We start from the raw sequence: 12,928 nt of genomic DNA, 5'->3' as shown, positions 1-12,928 counted from the left end.
GATCTTGCAGAAAAAATCTTCGTGAAGTCAAGTTCACATTCAAACCCACTAATCGTGCAAGCTGTCAATTACAATGAGACTGGTTACTACAAAAACAAAAGACCGAAGGCTATTCTTCTCTCAATCGATCATAGCTAACACAACTGCCCCCAGAGGGCGAGCTTAATTACTCACAAATCTCCCACTCCCAAACAACTCTCATTACAGATAAAGGGGAATATGAAAAGCTTTAATGCTTCACCCATCCTGTCAGTAATGTTATTGGTTATACGCAAAGTGAGATTCATTAGCTGCGTTCCTTGACTTTACGAAAACTGGTGATTTTATTTTATTATTATTATTTTTTTTAAAGAGTAATTTTGTAAAATCAATTTGGAATGTTTCAACATACTCCTGACTTATGTTATTACTTTTTAACTATATTTATATTTATACCCAATAGCCTTCCCCGAAGGTCTGCGAAGTTACAAGGTTATGTTGTTACATATCTCGCAGTAACCGGATCCTTGGTCAACTTTTTCTATCCTTCAAGATACGCATTCTTACATGTATGTTCAGGGCCCCGCTACTGCGTGTGTGTGTGTGTGCATTGAACGTACAGAAAACTTTGCAATTCTCAATCTATAATTACTAAATGGTTTCCATGAAAGCTGCATATCTGGAACAAAAAAAAAAATCATTGTAAGGCTTAGGAATAATAGCAGAACTAAACTCCCTGAGGAAACCATAGATATATGTGCGAAATTCCACTTTAGTAGGCAATTATAACTAAGCTGGCATGACAGCTGAAACTCGTGACAATCAAAAGGTTACGTCATTAGTCAAAAATGGAGAAATTGCCAGAGCACATAGTCACAAAAAAAGTTTGCTGGCGTGCTCACACACAGATTTCCACTTATCAGGTGAATAGACCTCCACTCATACAATCACACTATATCATAAATCCTTTTGCTTATCATTCTGCAGGCATTTCTACAAATAAACTACTTTTGAAGTTTGTCGCTGGCACAATATTGAGAATCACTCCTCTGCAATATCTTCGTATTCACCGGACATCTTGAGCCAACAGGAGATCTGTATTTTCAAGTTGCACTGATTCCTCCGTGGACTCTCATATGTTTAGCTGAATTTGCCAATTCAGCTAAACATATGAGATGTTTGTGATTGTCTGGAAAAACTAGTGGTGGTCGGCAATAGATGGCGTTGGTGGATTGAGTGGTGGAGACAGAGCTGTAGAGCAGGTGCCCTCCCTTAATGAGTCTTTGGACTCCCTGGAGGTGCCATAATAATAATTCTTTCTACAGAGTCTACGCATCGAATCGCTTGTTACCATAGCCCTAATTCCTTGATATCATATCTAGGTAATATACTAACTGTTTTACTCCAAATATTCTGGATATTTAGAGTAAAATATCCAGAGTATTTATAGCAATCATTTATCATTTCTGATTTCTTTAAGAGTACAAATTCCCTATATCTAAATTTTTGCTATAACCTGCAGAACATCTTGACATTTTCGGAATAATTATCCTTTATATTCTTACTAACGTCTTCAGGTGATTTTTAGTTAACTATTTTTACACAGCTCTCTTCAATTTTTCTTTTGTAGTTTTTGAGAACAGCTACTGACTTCCTTAAAAATAGTTGATTTTCATTCCCCGGTTGAACAACACTTTGTCTGTTAGAAATGTGAAATGACTTAAAATAATTATAAAGCTATTGATATTTTATATTTTATTTACCTTAAATTTTATCTTAAAACTTGATTCATTGTTTCAATTTTTTTTTTTTTGTTATAGTTTGCTATTGTGGTTCTGTGTCTATCTATGCATTTTTATTTGTGCAGGAAAAGTGGTTTGTTTTTCACACTAGTATAACTTTATTTTGACTTCACTATCTAATCGAGATATTTGCTGTGGAAACTATTTAAATAAGTGTGAAAAAAAAAAAACAACTTCTTATATAATAACTAAGCTTGCAATTCTTGGGTTCCAGTTAGCTGTTATCTGCAAATGTCACACGTCTTACTTGATGGCGTAATGTTTTGGTGTCACTACATAAATCAAGCGTGACGTCATCGACCTTAAGCGTGTTTCATTGGTGGAACTGCAATTGCTTTTCATGATAAGTAAGATGTACAAAACAGTCATAAATCTCTTTCGTGGCTTCCGATATTAACGCTACTGACCTCTTTCACAGAGAACTTAAAAAGAAACGAGTAGGAGTGTACTCTACTCTTCTTCAAGAACTTGGAATTTTTTACGCATCCTCTATCATGCCTATAGGGTTGTATATGATGCCCACGAGTCCTCCTTGCAGAGCAGTGCTCATGACAGCCAAACACATAGGCTTAGATGTACGGATTAAAAGGTTAGATGTTTTTGTCGGAGCAGAAATCAATTTGCATTTCTTAAGTGTAAGTTTTCTTTATTCTACTTTCCCATCAACTCATGTTTTTTACACACTAGTAAAAAACTTTTAAGAATAATTTATTCTTAAAAGTTTTGTCATTTTTTGGTCAAGAATAAGTGTTTTACAATAAAATTATTGACATTCTTATAGCATCTAACACTAAAATCATTATATCGATAACTTTAACATTTTTCTTATATTCTTAAACTAATTTTTAAAAATGGGTGTTAATTACTTATATACTGTTTAGGAGATATTTCAAAATTTCTGTAATTTAATGAATCAATATCATCTTCGGTAAAAAAATAGTCATAAAATTTTATAATTTATATATTATCAACATCGCTTCCTTTAAAGCTAAATTAAATATAATACTTATGTTTATTATCAGCATACAGTAAGTTTTCATTAGCGAGTTTTGAATCTCAATGATTAGTGGAAAAATGCCGCGGGTAAATATCGCAAACATGTTCCGCATATAATTTAAAATTATTTTGTCTTTTTTAAAAATAATTTTTAATGCTAAATGTACAACTGTATAACACGTTAATTATATATTTACAATAGTATAGTTCAGTATCTTTAAAGAATATGCGATTTTATTTTTGATCCTTTTTTGTGGTCAGCCAGATTCTCATAACACTCATATTTGATTTCTGCGCACTATAGTTGCCATGACGTCACTTTTACGTATAATATTCACACGTATATTTTATAAACATCGCTTGTAATTATTAGTTTAACAAACATTAACATATATATTTTAACTTTAACACAAAAAAATGGTAATCTATTATTTTTATAATATATAATAGAATAATATAATATAATATATATAATTATTTTAATTCTAAAATAAAATAATCAATTTAAAAATATTCATTTGTTATCATAAGCTAAAATTAGAACAGTTTGAATACTCCTCCGACATATGTGGACTAACCAAATAGGGAGTTTTATTATTCTTTTATTTTTTAATTTTTGAGATTAATATTTGTTCTCTGTGTTTTCATATCTTAATTTCAATAAGTACATTATATTATTATAAAAATTAAAATTGCTTATGAAAACAGTATAAAGTTTAATTTAGAAACCTACTTTTTGTTCTATGTTTCTCTCTGTTAAAGCGAGTTTATTACATAAAAGAAATTTTTTACATAAAAGAAATACAACTAATTTCTTAATCAAACTAGTTATGAAAGTTAAATTAATAACATACCTAATCACATCACAGTCCAAGATGCTCTCAAAACTCCCGGAAACTATTGAGAAATCTCAGAAACAATAGTAAACCTCTTTCCCCTCTCCAATCAGATCTAGGCCTAGCACATACTGACGCAGAAAAAGCTGAAACCATAGCAAAGAACTTAGAAAAGCAATGCAGACCAGCCAATGATAACTTAAACTACAACCACATATATAAAATTCATCGGCAGGTCAGATACACATTAAACCTCTCTGACACCTGTGCCAGCAAAATCGCACCTACTTGACTAACAAAAATATATGCCACCATAGAGAAATTAAAGAATGGAAAGGCTCACGGTCCTGAAGGCATCACAAACAAAGTAATCAAATTATTGCCCCATAGAGCAGTTGTGCATCTTACTAATATAATTAATGCAATCTTCGGATTACAATTGCATCTTTTTGTTCAATACTAAAATTCCATGGCAAACAGAAGCCAAATATCTTCGTGTACTACTGAACAGAAAACTAAACTTCAACCACAATATTAAGGTCTTATGTGCAAAGACATCTACAGCCATCGCCAAGCTCTACCCCCCCCCACAATTAACAAAACCAGTAAACTAAACACCAGAATCAAACTGCTTCTTTATGAAATGATGATTCGTCCCATAAGTGCATAAGCTTCTCCAGCTTGGAGCCATATCTCCCACACTAATATCCTCAAATTGCAACAAGTGCAAAACAAATGCCTATATGATTCTAAATGCTCCATGGCTTGTCAGATTCGTTGAACTTCATCGGGACACAGATATTCCTTATATCCATTCTTTCCTGCACTCTCTAGCAGCAAAGTTCTGCTTAAAATCGTCTGCACACCCTAATGAACTGGTACAACAGGCTGTAAACTACAACAAAACGGATCTCTACAAACACAAAAGACCAAAAGCCATCCTGATCTCAAGTGAAGACACGTCTACCCTCCATGCCTTCTGAGAGCAAGCAAATAGCTCATAAATTTTCCCCTTACTGTATCTCCTTCAGATAACGGGGAGTTTAAAAAGCATTTTGCTTCACCCTTTTGCTGAACCAGAAACGTTAAAGTTAAAAAGTTATCACATCATTAGTGATGTATTAAGATAATGTAAAAATAATTGTAGCAGTATAATTTTAATATAAAAAAATATAATTATAATATAAAATAATATATAATTATAATAATACAATTTATTGTTCTCATCTATGTTTCATAGACATCCTCAGTATAAAAAAATGTGAGAGAATGACCTAAATGCATAACAAGAGAAAGCGATACATGCTCCATCACCACTAACCTTCACAAATTAGTAATTAATCGTTGTGGTTTCTGATTCATGGCGATGTGTTAGAGTTATCCAAAGATCATAAATACGCTGTCTGTTTGAGAGAAATACTGTTGATGGCTAATTCTATTGACCCTGGTTTAATTACTTTCCGCTTTATTTATAGGGTTAATAGGATTTTGTTTTGAAGACCGATCAAGTACTTTTCACAAAACAGCTGCCGATAGAACTCTTTTTGCACAAACGACCTTCAAGTCAAAAATAAATTCTTTCTTTTATTGCACAGAAAAATGCAAGATTTTTAGTGCAATACAAGAAACAATATTGCAGAAAGCTTTACCTAATTATCTGTGAGTAATCTATTCACCGTACACTCCACTCCCGAAGAGACAGCCTTTTACAACTCATGGAATTCTTGCCCAAGAACAATTTTCTTTTATTTATGTAATGGAAAGATTTATAAAGAAAGCTGTGACGAAATTGTCCCCATCTCAACAGGAATGATGGTTTACGTTCATGTTTACGTAAAGAAAAAGTCGGGCAAAAATTTATTCCGATAAAAAACTAATTTTACGTAAGTTATCCTTAATAATATAGTTTTATCTACGTCTATTTACATTCTTATTCGGAAATAATGGATTAAGTCATCAGGAACATAGAAAAAAGAAATTCACGCAATAAGAATACGAATATATTACTTGGAAAGAAGTCAACAGACACCATAGGGTGAGGAACAAGCAGTCACTTCTTATTAAGGTGGATAATAAGATTATCAGTAGAGGGTGTAGGGCAGTGATGGCGAACCTATGAAAGGTTCGCCATTACGTGTAAGCACTGACACACTTGAGGGTTTCAGGTGACACACCTTGGATGTTGAAAAATATTGGTATTCTGATGAAAAAACTAATTTCAGTAATTTCAGTTTATTAAATTAATTGTAAAATATGAATTCATAGATTGTATATCAACGTCCTATTAAATAAATAGCCTAATATGATATGTATAAGTCACCATCTATGATTATGTAGTTATATTTATAATGCATGTATGCAAGTGGCACATCAACAACGTCAATATTTAAAAAAAAAAAAGCTGTTTGACACACCTGGGTAAAAAGGTTCGCCATCACTGATGTAGGGTGATTCGTCAAACTTCCACGTGCCACTGTACACGCTCTTTGCACCATTGAAGACAACGCTGCATGTTGGTTCGGATAATGTGGGACTTGAATATTGCGGTCCTACCATGGAAACCCACGTTGTGAGCCTCGGTCAGTTCTGAATGTTTTTTTCGTTTTTTTTTTTTTTTTTTGTGCAGATTCGTGTTCCAGTCGATGCCTGGAACTCCGCATTCAGTGTGTTGGCCGATGAATGGAGGTTTTTACGTATTATCCTTCGTAGCACCCTAGTCATGTTCGGTGAGTGTAGTGGGTTGTCCATTGTGGGTAGCACTTGCAGTTGACTCCCTCCGCTGGTTGCTGACCTGACATGGCCTAATTTGTCAATAATTTGCCGACCAGATATGCCTGCAACGTGGCATCTTATCACAACGCCTCTTTCAAACTCCGTCAGTTCCCTTCTCGCACCCATTTCACCCGGACACGGTTGCATTGAATTGGGAGCATCACATTCCTCCAATTTATACCACCTACAAACGCATGATTCATCTGTTGAGATCCAACCGATCAAAATTTAATTTAATTCCATTAATAGGTATTCTTATCATCATAACACTAATCATGGGTATCAAAATCAAATAACGCGCATTAATATTAAATGAAATCAAAATACGTGGGCCGTTCAATAAGTAATAAGACTAATTTTACTGTGGCGAAACCACTCATCACAATATTAATCTCTGTGGAATAAAGAAACGTTGCTGTATGTATTAACAAAAGAGGTTGATAGATGGCGTATACGGGCTGATGTGCCAGAGTGTCACGTGACTAAGCGCAAGCTCGATTCGGCGCGCCTACTAGGCGTGACCAGTCATCGATATGGAAGCGTCCTTGAAAAACAGCGTTATGCAATTAAATTTTGTGTGCGTTTGCAAAAATCGGCGTCGGACACTTTTAAAATGATACGCGAAGCTTTCTACGATGAAGCAATGAGGAGGGCAAGTGTTTTTCGCTGGCATAAAACTTTTAAGGAAGGAAGGCAAAATGTGGAAGATCTTGAACGTGAGGGAAGACCTTCAACGTCCATCACAGAGACAATGATCAACACAGCAGCGATTATCATCAAGCACGTCAAAAGGAAGCGTCCATTGCTGAAGAATGGCTTCTTATTGCACCACTATAAGGCAAGTCCACATATTGCTGGTTGTGTAGTGGACGTTTTGCAGAAGAACAACACAGATATCCTACTTCAAACTCCATACAGTCCTGATCTCGCACCGTGCGATTTCTGTATGTTTCCTCAGCTCAAGAAACCACTAAGAGGCCGCCATTTCGAAAGCAACAAAGCATGTGTAAAAGCTGCGGAGGCGGTTTTGAAAGAACTCTCAAAAAACGGACTCTCACATGTGTTTAAGAAGTAGACGCAACGTTGGGACAAATGCATCGCGTCTCACGGTAGTTACTTCGAAAAAGACCATGTAAATGATGACGATTAAAGGTAATCTGATTTCTGTATAAATATAGTCTTATTACTTATTGAACAGCCTACATACTTTGGCTATTTTTCTTCTATATATTTATAATTAGGGCGTATTTTTATAAATACAAAAATACAGATAATTCTTCTATTTATTCTAAAATAGTTCTTTATCCATCCACAGCATTCCTATTCAAATTTTTATTTTTATTTTTTGAACTTTTTTTGTTTCTTTTTAGATCAATCCGCAGAACTGCGTACCAACGCTAGACGATAATGGATTTTATTTGTGGGAAAGGTAACCTTACAAAACATTATTGATTTAAAAAAATAGTAGTGTATTCTTAAAGCAAACATCTGTATTGGTATGTGTGCCAGTGTGTCAATATACATTCAATAATCAGGCAATTTGTTTCTTCCACAATAACTTATTATTTCGATTAGACCACTAATAGTAAACACAATTTTAGAAAATTGCTTGTTTGCTTACAAAGTATATTATACTTAATAAAAAAAATATATTTAACCAACAATATCATGTTAAATAAAATGTACTTTTTAACTCATTCAAATTTCTTATTAATTCTCGATTCCTAAACATTTTAATTATCCACATTACAGCCGGCGTCATCTCTTTTCTTGCAAATATGCTGCTGGATTTCAGTAACTCAAATTCATCATTAAGCACTACAAAAAGGTTATTATAGCAAATCCAGTCCATTTTATCTGCACTCTCTTATGTATTGGAAAAAACTCACCCCAGATTCTCTAAAGATTATTGCTTGGAACGCAATCGGTCTCAAAAACAAAATACTAGAAATCCAAGAATTCAATAATAGATATAATCCGGATATATTAGTAATTAATGAAATGCACCTGAGACCTGCTGACAACCTCAAAATCAAAGGGTACCAGCTTCATAGAAATGTCAGACTTGAATATAGAGGTGGTGGTACAGCCATCCTCATCAAAAACTACATCAACCACCATTCAGTAGTCAACCCTTCAACCACTAACCTTCAAATAACAGGTATTAATGTCATCACAAACTCAGTCGGAAACCTAAAAATCTACGAAGCCTACAACCCACCATCCAAACATTGCTGACCTCAAATCTGGATGCCATCCTCGAAGTTAAAGGGCCGGTCATTATCGCCAGAGACTTAAATGCAAAACATCCTGCCTGGAGCAGTAAACCTATCAACAAGAATAGCCGCATCCTGTTCAACTACTCAAGTTCCAATTGCGCAGCTGTGGCTGGCCCCTCAGTACCAACTCATCACAGTCCGATTGCCTCCTCCAACGTCTTGGATATAGTTGTCCTCCAGAATGTTAAATTACAGTACAACCTGGAACCACTGAACGAATTATCCTCAGACCACAACCCTATTCTGCTCCAACTGGGTAATTAGTAGGGACTGTCCCCTTCGCCTCACACCTTCATACCTTGGGGAAAATTATCCAAAATGCTCCCAGACTGCATTGGCCCTATTCCTCATATTAACTCCAAGGAAGAAATCGAATCTGCAGTCAATGAACTTACTCATCAAATCAACGCAGCTTTATCCATTTATCACCTCAAATTCAACTGCTTCTTAGCCTAAACGACTACCAGAAGATATCATGAACTTAATCAGGGAAAAAGTAAGGCAAGAAAACGATACCATAACACCAGGACACTCCAAGACAAAAAGTTTCTAATCAAACTGAACTGTGCAGTGAGAGATGACTTAAAGTCCACAGAAACAAATTATGGGGAAGACAAATTAGACTCAATATCACCCGCTGATCAAACCGTCTGGAAATTACTTAGAAATATCAAAAACAAAAATAAATCTCCTCTCCCTCTCAAATCTGGTCCAGGCATTGTTCACTCAGATGCTGAAAAAGCCGAAACTACAGTTAAAAATTTAGAAAAACAGTGCAGCCTTTCATACGATAACCTAAACTTCAATCATATTTATAAATTCAAAGTCATGTCAGATACATGATAAAACGGTCTATTACCTGTACCAGCCAACTCATATCTACTTCTTCAGCTGAAATTTATGACATTATACAGAATTTAAAGAATGAAAAAGCTCCTGGGCCTGACTGCATTCCTAATAAAGTTATTAAACTGCTGCACCGAAAGGCCATTGTACATCTTACTACAATACTTAATGCGATGTTCAGATTCAAATACTTTCCCCTGCACAGAAGTTGACAGACGTGGTCCCTATTTATAAGCCTGGAAAGGATTCACAGCAACCTCAAAGTTATCATCCCATAAGTCTGATTTCTAATTTGGGCAAAATTGCAGAAAAAGTTATCCTTTCCAGAATTCAAGTCTCTGTAAACAAGTTAAATATCCTTCCTAAAGAACAGCTTGGCTTTCCCAGTTTCACAGCACTATTCAACAAATCTATAGACTAATTCAGTTCATTACCACAAGCTACAATTGGCACCAATACTCCGGAGCAATTTTTCGTGACTCAGAAAAGGCGTTCGACAAATTATGGCACTTTGGACTACTATACAAGTTGATTTTAGCTGGCATTCCATTAGATCTAGTCCAAATTATAAAGTCATTTCTTAGTGGCAGACGAATGCAAATCAAACTAAATGATGTATTATCTACCCAGCGACGAATTTTGGCAGGGATGCCTCAAAGGTCCCTCCTGGCACGGATACTTTTCTCGATTTATATGGCGGACATACCGCACAATCCAATGTTATCTATCATTGCCCTCTACGACACAGCAATACTAGCCAGATCTATTAAACAACATGTTGTCACCAAGAAACTGCAAGAAAATCTGTTGAAACTAGAGCACTGGTTGTCCAATTGGAGATTGCAAGTAAACCCTCAAAAGAGCACTGCTGTGCTTTTCACTAAAAACTCAATATCTCCTAAAGAAGACATCTTTCTATTTAATATCAAAATTCCCTGGAAAGCAGAAGCCAAATATCTCGGTGTACTGCTGGACAGAAAATTAAACTTCAGCCCACATACAAAAGCCTCGTGCACAAAGGCATCAAAAGTCATAGCACAGCTTTACCCTCTTATCAATAGGAATAGTAAACTAGATACCAAAATCAAATTGCTCCTTTACCAGTTGATGATTAGTCCCATTATTACATACGGGTCCCCCACCACGAGCCACATTTCAAGCACAAAAATCCTTAAACTGCAGAGAGTGCAAAACAAATGTCTATGCATGATTTTAAATGCGCCATGGTACTTCAGAGATGATCAACTTCATCGGGACACAAATATCCCTTATATCTACTCTTTCCTGCAATATTTCGCAGTAAAGTTCTTCTAACATCGTCTTCACATCCAAATGAACTAGTTAAACCAAGAAGCAAACTATAAGGAATCGGATTTCTTCAAATATAGGAGACCTAAGGACATCCAAGTTCCTAACAAGGATCTATAACGCACACCTACTCACACCCATCAGAGCACTTAGCTCATAAACTTTCCCCTACACACCAATCTTATCAGATAGCAGGAATTGTAAAAGCATCTTGCTTCACCCTTATAGTCAGTAACATTCTGCGTTCTGCGTAAAATTCGGAAATTTCTCTATACCTTGAACTTTCTTGAATTTCTTGAAATTTTCTGTTTATTTTGTTGAACTATTACCAGCGGTTAATTGGTAGAAACATGGAAAATGTGGAGATGGTTGTTGTGGTTCCGAAATGAATCGTAATCAAGCGTTTGCATTATGCGAGAAATTGTTTGGAAGTAATCGAACAGGATGACCTAATCGATACATTTTAACACTTGATACTGAAGGCGAAGAAATCTGCACAGATGATGAAAACAGTAACTGACAAGTCTCGACACAAAAGGAATTCCATCAGTTGGAAACACATGGATGGAGAAACCACTGAAGAAGATAATTCTAATAATATCATTGAGAGAATTCCTCCAATCATTCTCCGAGGAAAAAAAAAGCAGTTGGACATCGATCATCCCGGTTATTAAAGAACAAGAGTTAATTTCTCCCGGGCTAAAAATACCTAGAGGATATTAGAATTCTTCTGAGTACAGTCTCAGATTACTGAAATTTGAGCGTTCCTCAGCACAAATTATAACTCCAATTGAACACTTTCGCACTCAGTAATGATCTCGTTAATCATGAACTCAATTCTGTTAAAGTTAGCCAGTGTTCAGATCAGATCAAAACCAATGCCTCTCGTATTAGTCGCGATGAATAATATAAAAAGAAACCAATATATGGTATCATGTCATTGCGTGGTTTTCTAATCACTCCAGGATCCTTTCGTAAACGAGTATCAACGGGTCAATGCCATTGATATCAGAGATTCCGTCACGCCTAAATGTTGTAAAGGCCTGACTAAAGATGTGTGGAATCTGAAGAGAAACATCCAACTAACAGTTGTATTGAGCCCAAAACCACACTCAGTAAATGTGCAAATTGTGGGGGAATGCAGGGAAACAAATACAAGCCGAACATGTACTCTTTCAACCAAAATAAAAAAAACAGGAGGATTCATTCAATGAAATAAAACACACGAAGAAATTACACGATCAAAGAGATCGATTTGCTTCGAACAACCCAACGACATCGATTACAACCTAACTGCAATTGTAACTGCTTCTATCAGTGATGTTAGATGGATTATCAGCGATGCATAGAAATACAATCTTGCCTAATTCACTGCTGATCGCCTCTTGGAACGTCAACGGCCTCACCAATAAAAACTGATGAACTACAAGATTTTGACATCCCCTACAATCGAGACATAATTCTAATTAACGAAAGATACCTTCGACCAGCAAACAAACCAAAGTTTAGAGGTTATATGACCTACAGAAAGGACAGAGTAGATGCCAGTGGTGTTGATACTGCCATTTATCTTAAAAAGTACCCCAAGCGTAATATTACAGCTAACCCTCAAACGAGAAACATAGAAATCATTGGAATTGACGTGCAAATCAACAACTAAATTAGAGATCAAGACGCCATTTTGGTAGCAAAGATTCCATTATTATAGAAGATGATCTATTGGGGGTGTTGCAAATGAAATGGCCGTTGAATGACTGTCAGGTTTCTACTGGTTGCTGAAGAAAGCAAGCGCTGAGGTATATGCAAATTTTTCATGTCGTGTGACAGCGTCACACGTGGGTGATGCAATTGTAGTATTTGTTTCGTTCAACGAGTATTAAACATTGAATACTACCGACATCAAGTCAATCATGGGACCCAGTCAACTAAGGTTGCTATACCTTTACGAGTTCAAATTGGGAAATTCTGCAGCGGCTGCAGTCAAAAACATCAATAAAGCATTCGGTGGAGGAACAACTAATGAGAGATCCACTCGCCGTTGGTTTGCAAAATTTTCTCTTAGGAGATTTGAGGCTACAAAACGAACTCCGTGGCCATCGTCCTTCCTCCA

At 35.7% G+C, this 12,928-nt stretch overlaps 1 protein-coding gene across 2 annotated transcripts in view; it reads left to right on the top strand.

The window, feature by feature from the left end:
- The first annotated feature begins 2,178 nt into the window (after window positions 1-2,178).
- LOC150099224 (glutathione S-transferase 1-like) overlaps window positions 2,179-12,928 on the top strand; it is a 31,140-nt gene continuing 20,390 nt past the window's right edge. For both annotated transcript variants that reach the window (XM_090404216.1, XM_090404215.1), the window contains exons 1-2: window positions 2,179-2,416; window positions 7,756-7,814. In XM_090404216.1, coding sequence (XP_090260342.1) covers window positions 2,276-2,416; window positions 7,756-7,814 — 200 coding nt within the window. In that variant the 5' untranslated portion in view covers window positions 2,179-2,275. The remainder of the gene's footprint in view (window positions 2,417-7,755; window positions 7,815-12,928) is intronic.

This window comes from Typopeltis vanoorti, chromosome 14 (assembly GCF_054136105.1).
Source record: "Typopeltis vanoorti isolate ZY-2024b chromosome 14, IOZ_Tvanoo_1.0, whole genome shotgun sequence".
Taxonomy (NCBI): Eukaryota; Metazoa; Arthropoda; class Arachnida; order Uropygi; family Thelyphonidae; genus Typopeltis; species Typopeltis vanoorti.
Note: the sequence above shows the minus strand (reverse complement) of the source record. Positions and strands in the feature narration are given on the sequence as shown.